Source organism: Ambystoma mexicanum, chromosome 9, assembly GCF_040938575.1.
Source record: "Ambystoma mexicanum isolate Mex_15411 chromosome 9, UKY_AmexF1_1, whole genome shotgun sequence".
NCBI classification, from domain to species: Eukaryota; Metazoa; Chordata; class Amphibia; order Caudata; family Ambystomatidae; genus Ambystoma; species Ambystoma mexicanum.
Window position 1 is genome coordinate 571,419,250 of NC_090931.1, and position 16,927 is coordinate 571,436,176.

The following is a 16,927-nucleotide window of genomic DNA, read 5'->3' on the forward strand; positions in this document are numbered from 1 at the left end:
GATAGACATGTGTCTACAGCATGTAAGGAGTACGTTTCTTACCTGTAACTCCTGTTCCCCAGCATTGGTATCTTTCATAGATTCACATGCTGTGAAAATTCCCTGCGGTCAGGCTGGAAATCCTCAGTTAATTTTGTATTCCCTTGCCCTAACACTTTAATGGGATCTTTGCTTTTCTGCTGAGTGTTTGACATTACACACAAACCCAGCCGGTTGCGATGCAGTTGCCCGCTTTGGAGCGGACACTTCATTTCAATGGCGGATGCATTTTGTCTTTGGCTATTGGTCTGCAATGTTTCTGTTTTGAATTGTTCCATTGTCGTTTACCTGGCTAACATAAAGTGTTCCTGCAATGCCATTCGTTGCACTGGCCTTTACACTTATGATGTAGTGTTTTTTTTACTTGTGTTCAACTGAGATGGAGCACGGGGCAACCGCACCATCAATGACACGTGAGCCATGAAAATAGACATGGCCAGCTGTTTTCTCTTTAAATAATATATATTGCTGTATACTTTGCCGTACACTTGCTCTGCCATCCGCTCCCCCTGCCTTCTCTCACCTCACGACTCCATCTCCTCTTCTCTTAACTCTTTAGGATGTCTCCCATTTCACTCCCTGCTCAAATTCAACTTCCTCTGCTTAGTTTTCAAAGCCCTCTTTTGTCTTGCCCCTCCCTACCTATCCTCCCTTCTTAATTTCTATACTCCTTCTCGCTCTCTCCGCTCTGCAGACCACTTCCTTCTCTTCTCCTCCTTCACCCTGTGCCTCTTCCCGCTTCCGCTCCTTCCAACTTCGCGCTCCTTTCCATTGGAACCGCCTTCCTCTCCCCATCTGCTCTATTACCTCCTACCCTTCATTTCGCACTTCCCTAAAATCCTGTCTCTTCCTATCACTCCATTAGCTTCTTTTTCTTCCTTTTCTCCTTTGAAACCACCCCCACCTTCACCTCATTAACCCCCCCCCCACCCTGGTCTCTCTATTTGCAATTAACCTCATAAATAATGTAAATTGTTCCTTGTACTGTTTTCTGGTTTAGATTTAATGTCATGTATTGCTTGTAGTATTTTCTTGTTCCTCATGTAAAGTGCCTTGGATTAAAGCACTATATAAATTAAAATAAATTCAAATACAAATGATGTCTAAAGACCGTCCAGCATTGCTGGAAATGAGAAGCAGAGTACACCCTCTGAGCGTACCCCAACACAGTCAAACCCTTACCCATTACAGGTAGCTTTGCAGCCTTCTTCAAACTCTTCGTGCCTCAGAATCTGTGAAAAAAGCACAGTTGCAGTTAGTTTTGTTATGAAGACGTTTTCAAAAATATACAAAATTCATGAACTCTCTTACCCTGGATTGGCTAAAATCATGGCTTTATTAGAATGCAATCACTTTCTAAAGCTTATCGCCATATTCTGATATGTTAAGGAGCCTGAGAATTGTTTTGTTGAAAGAAACTAATCAGAGGAAGATAGATAAGTCTATTCAGCAACGGTGGACATAAGTACGGATACAATGGACCGTAATATACGTAGGAGAGAGGATCATGTAGAAATAATTTATTATGTAGCGTATATATTGTGGAGGGGACAGATGATAACAGAGATAATGCAGGTGGTAATAAATCATTTGATAATGTATCTAGAATGGAATGCTTATAAGAAAGAAAATATAGATAGTACAAATGGATAACAAGGATAGACACGTTTATATGTGGATTATCTTTGAGATACAGTGAACCATATAAATATGTTTCAGGGTTTCTATAGTCCCAGGCGTGCAGAATCTACAACTTCTAATTGCAAAAGGGATTTTGTTCCAGGCGCCGATAATTTCTAGTACAGATACATTGTTACATTTAAAGTGAGGCTATTCCCATCTTATGTTCCGATTTGCCTATTAGGCAATTGTCAGGGTATTCCGTGATCTTGGGTCATTGTTGAAGTATTATAAAGTTGTCCATAGTAACTGTGCATTAGGGTGAGAAAGGTTAAACTGATTTAATAACTGCTTTTCTCTGCTCACTCCACATATCAGAGAGGTTTTTAGTGGACTATGAAACTTGCAATGAGTCGATTTGGAATTGGAGCACCAAATCAATCCTGAGATGCATCCGAGTACATTATCCTTCCTGTTTTGGCACACAAAGGTGTAGTCCTCTGCATCCGTTTCACTGGTGTGTGCGCTTTGGTATGGCACCATTAGGGTTTCCCATTTCTCTGGATCAATCACAATTCTGTCTGCCTCCTTATTGTAGTTTCTAATCTACAAGTACAACGTGCCAGAAGAGGCTGGCTCTATGGAATGTTCCATTTAGAGGATTTCAAATGGGCACTCTTAGTATGCATTTTATTACTGCAAGCAGTTGTCTTACAGTATAGCTCAGGTTCTAACCTAAAAGGCACACACTTTAATTGTCAAGTCCCAACAATAGACCAATTCATGGCTGCCCTCATAGGAATTTCAAAGGCAGACACAGGGTAGAGCCTGAGCGGGCAACGCCCACCCAAAATCTCTAAATGCCCACTCAGCACACTGAGTGGGCATTTACAAATGTAAAATTAAAAACTGCGGTGGGCTCAAGTACAAGCTTCAGGCCACACTTGTCAGACAATACTGGCTACGCTTCTGACTGGAATTTTAGATTTACAGTATTAGAATTAAGCTATTTCACATCTTCATCTAAGAGAGCTGTCCCTCCATTCCAGAGCAACAAATGTCACTATTGTACCAAAGCCATATCACTACATGCTCCATGTACTTGAGAAGTTCCTTCCTGCAGGGTTGTGTCTGCGCTCAACGTTCAAACAGCTCAATTAAGGACCTGCTAAGGTGTGTCCCTGACCTAGAAATTCAATTTCATCAGCATTAGGGAGTAACTGGATATGTTGATCACTATGTTCTGGTCACATACTTCTTTTAACTATATAAGATTCTGTTTCATCTTGCTGTGATACCTTGTGATCTGTCATCAAAAGCTCTGTCCCCTGGAAGTGGCTCTGGGCAATCTTTTGTTCCTGACCCTTTGTGCTTGTGACATAGGTTTCCAATTCTCAAGAGTGCTACCTCCTTGAAAAAAGGAATTCTGCCACCTATTGATGTTGCCCTTTCATTTCCAGAGCTATTCATCTCTAGTTTAGCTGGAGAAGAATCTACCTTTTCTGCACCCCCTCCCCATTTGTTTGTTGAACCTTTCCCTAATCAGGAAATCATACTTTAGGCAAACAAGTAGATCTGATCCGATTGATAATTGCGCACATCTCTCTGGAATGTGCATCCTTTTCCCTGCTTGATGCAAGTCTAGTTCTGATCTACATTCTTTCCCATTTTCGATAAGGCTTCCTTGCAGCCCTGATCTGAAAAGTGGTCTCTGTATATTTTTTAGGCGCTCTTCTGCCTTATATTCATACTTAACTTTAGCGTTCCAAATATCTGGGAGCTATTTAGCTCCTTCTTGCTTGTAGCCTAGGAGAGTTTACTTCCTATAGGAGCTATGTTTGCCTCATCGTGCCAATTGTTGCCATATAAAGATAAAATGTGATATTAACTCTGTGTGTTTGGAAATGTGTATAGAGGAGCATAACAAGAGGGGGAAATGTCAGCATAATTAATCATATGTAATGGATTTAAAAAATGTGCATATCATGCGGCAGACAGATTTGTGGCACACTACATACTCATTCTTGGTTCCTCATCGGTTACACCCAAGTACCGTGGATTGCCCAACCCAGGAGCTGGTTTTACTCCTGCTCATCAATTCTTCATTTTGATTTCTGGACTTAATCCTCCAGTATGTCGTATAACCAGAGCTTATAGCATTTTCACAGAACTCACCATTGTGATCTCACACCACTTTTTAACAACTGTGGGTCAAGATCTTCATACGATGGCTCAGTATGTCTGCAATGGCTGCCAGGGATGCTTTTTACTTTTAAATAATTCCCCAACAATGTCTGTTCTATACATGTATGAATGTCTTTTTTTCTACGATTTTCTCCACTTTTAATATCATATCACACCATTAATGGTTTTCTCATTCCAAGATGTAAAAGCTTCCATCTCATTCACAGCTGCCTTTTTCTCGCCACAAGATGGCGCCATCCGCAGTGTTCATCTTTAACTCCTTGCCCATCTCAAAATCAGCTAACTCATCAAATAATCAACCAACTTGCGAGCCCCACTAATGATAACTTAATTAGGACTCTAAAGTATCAGTCTGGGCATAACAAATTACAAGTGAGAATTTAAAATGCATTTCGGCTTAACCAATATGCAACGAGGCGAAAGACAAGCTCTGGCCCAGGAGGAAAAAAGGGGCTGTGACAATGCATTAGGGAAGAGAGGACCACAAAAAGCAGATAGGTCTATCCAAGCTGTTTGGTGAAGGGACTGGCAGGAAGGCTAATACAGTATCAACTGCTTGAAAATCACCCAAGACAGGGGGAAAATAACCATTCAAAGAGGAAGGCAAACCGTGATAACCTAATGCCTGAAACCAATGTGAGGAGTGAGACCTCAGATGAGTTCTGAAAACCCGGATTCCTGAAGCCATAAACTCTGGTTGAGAAACTGGCACACAGTGAAGATCCGAGGACCCGCAAGGGACGGTTCATCAAACACAAAGAATCCTGGTCATGGGGTACCACCTAACCCATCCGAATTGCACCTCTACTACTCCAAGAAGGACAAGTTGGAGGGACCGAAACCCAAGGATCTGGAGGATCCACAACAACAAACAAGGTCTGGTCTGGCCAGAGACCCGAGAGGGGTATTCAAAGACAAACCCAGCTCCAAGAAGGAGCACATTGCAACAGTCGGCTAACCCAGGCCAGGGTTATGGGGCTATGGTGCCAGTTGTCAACAGAACTATAGAAAGGGCAAGCAAAGATCCAAAGCTTCTCCTACAGTGATTCCCATCATACATGTGAAGGGGAGGAAGGGAAGCAGTCAACCTAAAGAACTCACTGAGGTGAACCAAAGACCACTAGGATGATGAGTTCTTGAGCAACCAGCAAAAGCAGAGGCCTGAAGGGACACCCACACTGCGAGTAACCGAGGCAAGAGCCTACCCTCATGAAGTGAATAAGTTGTGAACATTCCTGTTGCCTGCACCTTGGAATAGTTTCGTTAAAAGGTAAGGTAGCTGCAAGGCTCACTAAATTTAGGTTTGAATATGTGGCCACCTTTTTGGAGAAACCTCTTGTTTATTAGATAAGATTGGCGAGAGAAACGACTGGTGTAAGCATAGGGATAATCTTCTTCTAGGATATGGAGAAAAACCATGGTGGACGACAACGGGTGAGAACCTGACTGTTTTTCCCTGCCTATACACTATTTCTCTTACAAGATGCCTTATCGTAGGCCATGGACAACAGTCCAGAAGATGGCTGTTTCGGGCTGAAGTTCCTCCCGACGGATACCAGAAATTGCTATTTTGGCTACTACAGTGATTGAGGGCACGAAGATAAGAATTACCCTGGATGTTGTTGGCATCTACATTGGCTGTGATGCACGCCTGCTTTGCAACTATGTTTGCTTGTTTCTGGTGTGTTGTGTGCACCAAAACACTGCTGTTAAAATGGCAGCCTTAAACCGTATGAGGTAACATTCCTGTGCATTTTGTACCATTGGCATGCTGGATGGCAGGCTGGATGTTTCACTATATAATTACGTGGATGATTGCTTATTGTGTTCCTCGCTTCACCTCAGTCACAAATGTTGGAATGTGACAGCTTAGGTTTTGTAAGTCAATTATTTTCCAGATGTGGGAGATGTTATTTTTGACTGTTACTATACTTAGGTGGAAGGTAAGACTGTGTGGTACTCCCTCCATAACCCTATACCTTACAACCTTCTTATATTGCATTTCATAATTATTAAGTGATGGTATTAACATGTGAAGACTAAAGTCTTCCTTTACTGATTGAGAGAGATTAATGCTTACTCGTCCTGTCCATCCTCTGGAGGAACTGCCTCTCTTTTTGTCTTGGATCTCCTTACTTGCTACACACCAAATTAAGAAACATTAACACCCGGGCGGTTGAGCCAGCCAATCAGGTGGCTAGGAACGCAGGCTTGAACCACCGGTACAAGCCTGTGTTTCAAGCCGTCTGATGACCGACTCTCCTCGCCTCCATCTTCCCCCCACCTTCCGTACCAGTTTTTTTCTTCCTTTATCAATCCCCACCCCACTTACCTTATTTCGGCTGCAGCAGCCCCTGCCGCCGCAGCTTCCCACAGCCGCCATGGAAAGGGACGCGGGGCTCTGTATGCAGCCCTGCTTCCCTTTTCATGACAGCAATGTTGGCTCGGTCCGTTAACTTGGGCTGCAGGCCATTACCCCCCCCCCGGAGTTGCCGATGGAACGGGTACTTAATGCCACAATAATGTTTACACTTTAAGAATCTAGCTCATTATTGCTGGGATATTTTCTTCTCCTGATAATTCTATCTTATATGTTTTCTCCAAAAGCTGCTGAATCAAATCAGCAACCTTCCATAGGTCATTCTCAGTATTCTAAACAACGTACTTCAGGACATTTTGCGTATAATCCAGGAGTTAATCGATATCTGCAATTCTTTAACAGAGGTGGAACAAAACACTAGCTCTGCAGGTTGAATTATGGGTCAAATGTGATGATCGGAAACTATGTAAAGGTCGCTTGGAAGACACAGATCAACGTATTTCCTCTTAAGAGGATTGCACAGAAGGAATGGAATATGTGCAAAAACACGCTCTTTAGCTTGAATATTCTAATGCTGACCTTGAAAACTGTAATCAGTGCAATAACATTACATTTGTCGGTATTCCATAACAGACGAAAGAATCTCTCCTTCACCAGACAACTTGAGGTACAGTATTCTCACAGAATGTGTGTGTTTAATCAAAAAAACAACGATTCTCCTAGTCCCGTGATCATATTCACTCTGGGTACTGCGGTGCAAGCTAGTTGATACCATTTTGCAAGCTGCTAAAAAACAAAACAAAAACAATCCATTACAATACTCTTATTCTGTTGGCTGGGAATTAAAATCGACATAACTCCTGACTTCTCAAAAGAAAAGCAATCTAAAAGAAAGAGGTTATTAAATTTGCGACTTGCTTTTGAGAAGTTGAACTTTCAATATGGATTGGTAAACCCTGCTAAAATGCTTGTAACAACAATCCAGGTTTTACCAAAGAATCCTTTGATCCTCAATCACTAGCAAACTTTGTAAATAGCTAATCTTCAGAGCCAGAGCAAATGGAAGCCTCTACCACTACTGCATCTCACTCTAACTGCTGGTAAGAAAATAAGTCTTCTAGATATCCTTTTTACTCATGATCATCTAAATTCTCTATTGGAAGACGTAGGAATTATAGTATTCTCCTGTCTAATGTCAGTTCTCCTACTATCCTATTCACTTCTTATTGACTGATTCGGCGACTGAAGCTTAGCATTATTTCCTCCATTTGATGTTAGCCTAAATGCTTGATTATGTATAACCTTTTAATAGTTGGACAGGGTTCAAAATTAAGATTCGATGAGCGGGAGCTAAAGCCAGCTCCTGGGTGTTGTGCATCACCCAATAGGCAGCAGCTGTTTTACAAATCTAACTTTCACATGAGATGAGCTTTTTAATTTTTTGTTCGTTATGTAAGATCCATTATTTTTAGATGTGTCCCAATTCTTCTTTATTTACATTCTCAAGTACTCAAACTTAATGATGCATGTTTGTAAGGCACCACTTGGCCTGGAAGCCATGTAGCTCCTCGTAACTGTTGGTTTAAGATAACCAGACTCTCCTAGTGTAGAAGCAGGAGATAAATAGCTCCCAGCTCGTTTCCCCGAGTGGCTTATAGACTTGACATTATTCCTTAAGCAATTCCTATTTGTTGCTCTCTTTTTGAGTGGCTTCTAGATTTAGCATTATCACTTGAGCAATTCCGGTAAGTTTCTTCCCCTTCTTCCCCTTCATGCGCATATATAATTGATATTTTATGCACATTAACTTTTATTGTCACGGTCCAGAAGGGTCTCTTCTTCCTCACCCGGTTTCTTTAATGTGCTAGATTTACAGTTATTTCATAGTTTGTTAGCATGCTTTTTTAAAATGCATATTTTTCTTGTCTGTTGTATCTCCCTTTCTACTACAATATGATGTTTTTGTATAACTGGAATCTGCCCTCCAGATAAAGTGCATATATGGCCTTTTTAGGCACAGAAATCTTGTCAATTCGGCCCTTTTAATTATTCCTTGGGTACAGTTTATGCAGGCTATTTATGGCAGCACCTCCATAAATCATGGAGTTCACTGGTGACAGCCTGGCCAGCAGTAGCTTGCACATTCACTCTTTACTTTAGCAATCCACACACTTCCTTGAAAGAAGAAACTGGGACGAGTCCTGGTCTGTTCATTTTTTCAGCTCTCCTCTCTATTAATAATTCTATCAAAATAATACTTTGTGTAATTTATAAGGGTATTTGTGTTTTGTTCACTTTGTTCAACTGCCTGCATTTTGTAGGTTACAGTGTTATTAAAGCATTTTGAATCATGAACATGCTTTTCATAGCTTTGGGACACGTGTAGTATTGTGTTAAATGAAAAATTGCAAACTAGGGCTGCATTTTTGCTTCATTTTCCTGTTTTAATCAGCTTTAATAGAGGCAGCGCTGTTGCAGCAGCATGTGCATTTCACGCTTTGTTTTCTTTTCATCACAGAAGCACACAAATCCCATTTAATGACTTGGCGTTCTTAATGTCTTGAAGTTTTAGGAGTGCCTCCCAACAAGCCATTTTTTGGTCTTTGTGAGAAGGAAAATCTTTTGCCGTTTTAATTTTTAGTCTTAAGATTGCATGTGTTTGCATGCATGCATGTGCATGAAAGGGCACTGTGCATAGTTTGTTGTTTTAGAGAGCAAGGAATAGCCGGGCATGTGGTCTGAACATTACTTTAACTCCCTGTCTGACCACCCACCCACTGCAAGCAGGTATAATGGATGCAGGTAGAAGCAGTGCTGTATATTTTCAGTGGCACAGATTGCACCGGTACCTCTCAAAGGGACTGCTATATATTCCGTCAAAGTTGCCTAATTTATCAGCAAAGCTGCTATAGGCATGTCAGGGTACAATGCCAATTATTCACAGCAGGGCTGATTGTATCATGCCCACATTTCTTATCGGGATTGATATGTTTTGAGGCAGTCCCTGAATTTCCTAACAGATCTGCAGTAATGACAAAGCACAAACATGTTTTGGCATTTTCTGCAGCGAACTAAATTACCTAGCAAGAACAGTGTCTGAGCTCTTCCCACTGGTATGCAGTATCACTACAAAATACAGAATCCCATTACTGCGAGGTAGAAAATCTACCATGGAAAATGATTTCCCCCAAAAAATAGATTGGGGGAAAAGAGGGGTTTGGGTCTGGGTATTTAATGAAGTGTGGGGAAGCTCCCACCGCATTAGAAATACAGAAAATATGTTTTTACATGCAACATTTTTGACCTCACAGTAAAAAATTGGGTATTTTCACATAGATCTTCCCACCATCCTCCTGAGCTGGTGTGCTGCACACTTGCGGGTGGTGTGAGAAGATGCCACTGCTGTCATATACTTCAATCCCTCTGACTCCGTCTTGCACTTTTCAAAACGTTTGCTTCTCCCATATCCAACAGCAAAAAATCTAGCACATTCTTCTCATACTCTTGCATAATAGTCCCAAAAGGCAGAGAGCTTTTGACAAGCTGGTTATTTCAGGCAAACCTCACATGGAACTGCCAGTGGCCTAACCCTATGTGCCTTTCCAAGTCCACAGCCTGTTGGCAAAGGTAGCTCAATGGGTCAATAACCCTGCTGCAGAGATCATTGTGTAACCTGTTAGTTCAAATCCTGTTGATAGGTGAGTTGATGCGTCTAAATCAGAGGTAAGTATTTAAGATGCAGGTAACATTCAATTGTAACAGAACTGACTTGGCTTTAGACTTATCAAAAGGACTACTAAATCTTCAATGATTCAGAACACACACATTTCATCAGGGATGCTATACTTGTAATGGCTCAGAACACACACCTCTCATCAGGGCTGCCATACTTGTAAAGGCTCAGAACACACATTCCACCTGGACTGCTATACCTGTAACGGCTCAGAAGAAGCTCATCCCATGAGGGCTGATATGCTTGTAATGGCTCAGCAAAAGCGCATCCCATGAGGGCTGCTATACTTGTAATGGCTCAGAACACACATCTTATCTGGGCTCTTACACCTGTAATGGCATACAGTCCTGGTAAAACGTCTGCATTCAAGCAAGTGCTACATCTGGTGAGACAAACCTCTAACTCTGTAATTCCCAGACTAATGGCCAAAAGGAGGTTTGCACATACCTAAAAAGGATCCCCCAATGGTAACTCTGCACTAGATTTGTAAATGGAAAAGGCATTTTCAGCTTTTTTAATATTTATTGGTGCCATTTCCAAAGACAAAAAGGAGAGGAAGAGCAACTCTGAAACTAAGCAATACAGGAGAACAAAGTGGTGGGTGGGGCGGGGGAATGAGTGCACAGAAAACATATTAGGCAATCCAAAACAGGAATTCGAGCAACAGAAAGAGAGAGACCAATGAGCTACATCAGAGAGCAACAAAGAAAGTGAGAAGGGAATCTGAGGTAAATAATAGGACACACACAGACACACACACATGGACACACACACACAGACACACACAGACGGGCACTAGGAGTGAGGAATAGAAGAAGAGCAAAACAGACATATAGAGAAAGTAAAATAAGAAACCGCAGATCAATAGCAGACAGGAAGAGCTGAATATAGAAAATCCAGACTAGAGAAAGGCAGTCCAATAACATAAGAGGCAGTGCAAGAAAGTTTATCAAAAGGAGTAGCAACCACAACAGAGAAGATGCAAAAAAACAGATATGGCCAGAGTAATGACATAGGAGACAATGAGGAGGTATATCAATCGATACAGCACAATGTAGGTGGGAAACAGCAACAATATAATCCAGAGATCGGAGAGGCAAAGTGACAGAGCAACAGACCTCAAAACGTGGCATAGCAACAGTTGAGGGTGAGAAGCAGAACTTCAGAAAGTGAGACAGGGGAAACAGAGTAGCAAAGGTAAGGGGAAATGGAGCAGAAATATGGAGTGGCTGTCAAGCAGGTATTGCCAGGCAGCAACAGTAGGCCTGAGTGGCAGAGAAGGGATGCTGGTACAGTTAGGGAATCGATTTATGATGCAACTAGCTGGCATCTGTAGTAGTTCTTAACAGAGTTTTAGTGTCCAAGTATAGATGAAGCTGGGTAGTACGCATCAACAAGTTCTTTGTCACTAATGTTTTCGAACACAGTTTTAATTTTTTGAACACATTTTATTTATTCAGATCAAAGCATAACATGGTTACAACAGTAGCAATGTCTTATCGTAAACCTATCTTGCCAGTTACTGTGTGTCGGTTACTAAGTTATCTAATCAAGCCACCATTGTGCTCCTAGGATATTCAACGATAACTGCCCAATAGATACTGTTATATCCTTTTAAACTGCCCCCTACCACCGCCCCCAAACTGTATGGTTACATCAACCTCCACCAGGTTTAGAGTCACCCGACCCTTCCTCACGAGAGTGGTCCTTTACTCGCTTTTCTAGTAGTTCAACACACAAACGTTTTGAGTACTTTCGGTTTGTGGAAACAGTTTTCTCTGTCTTTTACGTATTCCTGAAAGGGCTTCCATACTGCCAGGAAATTCAGGTACTGCCCCACCTTCAGGGTGCATATTTTCTCCATTGCCATCACCCCCCAGATCCTAACCCACCACCATGCTATTATTGAGATCCCCTCGGTTTTCCACCCTTGTGCCAGTGTCCTTCTCGCTTCCATTAGCAGGTGTGTGGTAAGGGTGGCCTTATGACCAGTTGCCGCGTATGTGCCTTCGATTTCTGCCCCCAGTAACACCACCTTTGGAGACATTGGATGGTTCGCCCCACGATCTCTTTTATGTGTCCCAGGATTTATTTCCAATACATTACCGCTTTCGGGCATGTCCACCACAGGTGATATAGGTCCCCCCTCACTCCACATTGTCTGCAGCACCCTGGGGGGTATTTTGCGTTTATTCTACGGAGCCAACCGGGGGACATATACCATCTGTAACAGAGTTTGTAGCCTGTCTCTTTAATGGCTTATTTTGATATTTTGATATAATTAGATATTTTGTAGTCCCTTCTCCAGATCTGTCCCCATTCCTCTTCCGTGATCGATTCCCCAATGTCTTTCTCCCAGCTGTCCTTGTACGGGAGCTTGTCTCCCATTTGTGCATTGTCCAACAGCCTGTATAGTCTGGACACCCCTCTGAAAGTTGCACCTTCCTGCATGGTCAGTTCTAGCCCCACTGGGGCTCTAGTGCCCGCTTCCTTCACCACCTTCTGTGATAACCAATGTCTGAATTGCATGCATTTGTTATGTATTTGTATCTTTCATTCTCCCTATGCCAAACTTTTGTTTAGATTCTTCAAACAGGAGGGGGGCCTCACCCTGATACATATATTTTAGTTTTAGTGTTACCGCTCCCGTCAAGGCCTCCCAGAACTTCTTTTGTAGACCCGGGGTAAAGTCAGCATTGCGTGCCAGTGGGGAGAATGACCCTACTCCAGTCCGTATCGTTCTCTTTCTGAGTGCCCTGCCACAGCTCTGCAGCAACACCTTGGTGGCTTCCAACAATTGACCCCCTATTCCCCGGGCTCCCGTGCTGAGGGCATGTAATGATCTTAGTGGGATTGATGTTACCGCTTGCTCTATCCCGCACCAGTCGTTAGATGTATTTTGCCCAGCCCATTTCAACATCGGCTTTATGTGTGCCGCTAAAACGTATCTCTCTACATCTGGGACCCCAGCCCTGCCAGGAGGGTCAGGAGCATCAGAATTTTCTTTTCTACCCTTGGCTTCTTACCTTGCCATATGATGGCGAGTATTACTGTTGGTAGCTCCTTTAGCATTCAGGGTGGTATATCTACTGGCAGGAAACCAACCAAGTAAAGTATGCAGGGGAGGAGTGTCATTTTGACTGCCGCGATTCTTGCAAACCAGGAAAGTTCCTGTGTATCCCATCTAATGATGTCATTCTGCAATTGTTTCCAGAGGGGCTTTATGTTTGCTCCATACAGGCCTCTTATTACCCTCATTAGATTGATTCCCAGATATTCTAGTTTCTCCTCTTGCCAGGTTAAGGGGGATGCTTTCCCAAGTTTTGTAATCGATTCTCGGTCCTCCGTTATATTTAGCGCTTTAGATTTTGAGTCATTTAAGGAGAACCCCGATATCTTAGCAAACTCCTGTAACCTTTCCATCCCTCTAGGTAGCGTTTTTGTGATATTTTTCAAGAATAGCAAGATGTTGTCCGCGTACAGCGCGATTTTATGTGCCCTCTCACCACATGTCACCCCCACACTTTTCCTGGTACAATTGGATTCGGCTTCCGTTGACCATCAGGTCTGTTTGTGTTCTAGTCGCCCTGAGGATTTCCTCCTTCAGAATGTACAAGGTCAGGGCTACTAGCACATCTCGGGGCCTTGCCCCAGGTTCTCTCCTCTTGGGGCCTACTCTGTGAATTCTGTCTATCTGCACTTCTTCCGGTTGGATACCGTTTAGGAGGCTGCTGAAGCACTGCTGCATGGTGTCTCTTAGGTCGTTGTCCGCCACTGATTCTGCTAGACCTTTGACCCTAATGTTGGACCTGCGGGATCTGTTTTCCAGGTACTCTGCCTGAATTTCCAGGTTGTTTGTCACCCTGGCTACTTGCTCCAACAAGATGCTGCTCTGCTTCGCCTCTTCCGACATTTCAGATAGGCCAGACTCAACCGCATCCACTCTCTCTACCAGCTCGCAGATCTCCTTTCTGACCTCTTGGAGCGCCAACTTTAGCTCCTCCTTCATTTTCCCAATTTGGTTATGGAAGGAGTCTGTCATCCTAGTTTCCGTTCCTTTTAAACAATTCAGTAGCTCCTCTTTGACGCCATCGTGGACGATGCCTCTGTGGTTTATTTCCCCCTTGTCTCCTGTGGTGGATCCGTTAGCGGAGTATCCGCCTGATGTTTCTGCCACCAGCACCCATCCAGCTGGCCCTCTTGCCGTTTCGTTGTTCCTCTTGTTCTTGGTGGGGTGCTTAACCCCGGGCACCAGGGGACCCTCTGGGCGATCCCAACGTCTGCCTTCACCACCTGGTTGTCCCAGGTGAGGGGGGGGCCAGTGGGAGGAAGGGATTGCTGTTCGAATCTCTCCCACTTGCTGTCTGCCGTTTACACTTCCGCTGTGCACTTTTAGCCCCTCACCTTTTCCTCCCTTCCTTTCATATCAGCTGCCACCTGGGTGTATACCTTCTCTTTACTCTAAACCCGTTCTGCTCCGGGGCTCTTGGGAATTTAGTCACAGCCTCGATGATATCTACTCCTCTCAGCCCGTCTTTCAGTGGGCAGTCCTTATCCTGCGTTTATCCCCCTTTCACTCCTCACCTTTTTGCGTCTTGGTGTTGCGGGAAGTTGTGCTCTCCTGGTTTGGTTGTTCCGCTTTATGTGTGGCGCTTTGCTACTAATGCAAATCTTTGTCCCTGGGACCACTAGAATCTCCTTTCTTTTCACACAACGTCTTCTCACTTTTCCTTTATTCGGCGCACTTGCGTTGTATCTCCCTCATCATATATTGGTATCCCGAGGGTCATCTCTTGCTGCCAGCGGTGAGTGGCACCCGTTTGTCTCCCTCTGATTGCTGCCTTGGAAGGGGGGTTTATTCCCCTGCCGCATTGAGGGAAGCGTGCTCCATTTGTATATCTTGCCAGCTTTCAACTTTGTTTGGTGCTGGGTACTGTTCAGGCCAGACGTAGTTTTGGATATCAAAGAGCCCGACTCTACATACAGACTGTGCTCTCAATCTTCTGCTCATTGGTTGGGATGTTTAATGCCCCTAAAGTGCTCCGTTGTAGTCGTTGTCCCACTTTTCTATTGTACTTGTTGCCCTTCCGGGCCCAGATCTGGGGTGTTGCTATGCATTGTGCGGGCCAGTTTATTGCCAGCTGGGAGCAGTTTGCTGTCCTACCTTCTGCCCGCGGTGACTGCAGTACCGATGATCCGACGTGTTGCGGCTCAGGGTGTCTGCTTTTGTATCTCTTTCACTCCGCTTTGTTCTGTGCCGTATTACTGCCACCTGCGCCACTGCTTCAGTCTTCCTGTTACACGGTGCAGTTCTCCCTCCGCCTCCTGTTACTGCGTTTGTGCAGGCCGTGCCTCGCAGTGCTGCGTTGCCCCTGTTGCCGCATGTCCACCAGCTGACTTGCGTGTGTGTTAGTGCTCGCAGTTGCGACCACTCTGCTCTCTACTCCATGGGGTCCTCGGCTGCGGCGTGCTACTCCTCAGTGCCTCCGCTGCAGGCTATTCCTCCTAGGTTGTCCCGTCTGTGTCTCTTCGGCACTAATGCAACGTTGTGGATCCCCACCTTCGCCAGCCGCACTGCTACGAACGCGGAGGTGTCTTGGGCACAATCTAGAGTCAGGGACTTGTGAGTGTTCCTTCTGTCCTTTGGCAGCATTGGCAGGGACTCAAAGCTTTTTTCCTCTTTACAGATAGCCTGGGTCTGCTGTTGCATCGGATTATTCTGATTTCTAATGTTATCTGCTCCAGACGGTCGCTCTTCTTTCTGTATGCGTTGCAGGGGCAAGAGGGTTCATTTTCTTTGCTTTTAGTCATGCATAAGCCTTCTTATTCTTTCCCACCTGGACAGAGCTCAGAAGTATGCGACTTCAAGGGCGGCAGCCATCTTGGATCTCCCGCAATTTTAATTTTATGCAAAAAATTGATAGTTGATGGACACTTTTTTTACTCTCTTGCGAAGAAGGAAAATTATTTTTACTCTCTTGAAATTGGATTTACTCTTGAATTCTGAAAATTGAGAGTAAACAATTGTCTCATGGAATGTTAAGCATATTTTTGGACCAGTATACTTCTATTAGTACTACTTGGGATGCCTATAAAGCTGAGGGATAAGAGGCCATATTATACATTAGTACCTGGTGAGGGTCAATGAGCTTGTAAAAACAAGCTCATTGGCCCTCACCTATCCGAGACGGCTCAGAGCACCGCCTCTTCCGGGAGTTCTTTCCACGAATGGCTGCCATGGAAAGGCAGAAGGGAGTCCCTTTGCCTTTTCCACGGTGGCCATTTTGCTTGTTTACTTTTTTTTTTAACATTTGTTTTAATGGCCGCCATGGAAAGGGAGAAGGGACTACTTGGAGTCCCTGCTCCCCGATCCCTGGCGGCCATTTGCTTTGGCTTTTTTTCTTGGAGTCGAGAAACTGTTGCAGCACTGTTGGTCGACTTGAGAAAAATTGCTCTTAGTAACCCGGTACGACATGCCGGTGTACAAATGGCAATATAGCCCTCGGAGGGGGGCCATTACCGGTAGGGTAATTCCCCCTGGCCTTTGTTAAAGCCTTCGCTCAGGCTTCTTACTAAGGCCCCCGGGGCATTACCCTACTGGTAATGCCCCCTCTCATCGGGTTATATTGCCTAAATATTAAGCTAATAAAAAGGAGGCGGCATAAGTTTAAATCTATTTTTATATAACCCATCTATTGTCTCGGGAGGCTAGCTCAGGGGCAACGTGCTTGCCATGGTAGCAAGACACGGAGCACCACAGGTTCGATCCCCGGGTCCGCGCTTAGAAACCTCGGGGTATTAAGCGCGTTATAAATTACCTATCCTCATCATATAAACTACAAAAAAAAAAAAATCGAACAACTAATTCACTGGTAGTGTATTAGGTCACAGTGCCCCAAAATATAATTAATTCTTAAAATACAAATCGATAAAGTATAGTGTGGCATTTTATGAAGCCAGCTGACTTATGTTAAACTTTACCAAAACCTCCTTTATGGGTTACTATCTAA

At 43.9% G+C, this 16,927-nt stretch overlaps 1 protein-coding gene across 1 annotated transcript in view; it reads right to left on the reverse strand.

The window, feature by feature from the left end:
- Nucleotides 1-16,927, reverse strand: part of GLOD4 (glyoxalase domain containing 4) — a 141,276-nt gene that overhangs the window by 93,336 nt on the left and 31,013 nt on the right. The window contains exon 2 of the mRNA XM_069615172.1: nt 1,222-1,271. Within this exon, the coding sequence (XP_069471273.1) occupies nt 1,222-1,271 (50 nt within the window). The remainder of the gene's footprint in view (nt 1-1,221; nt 1,272-16,927) is intronic.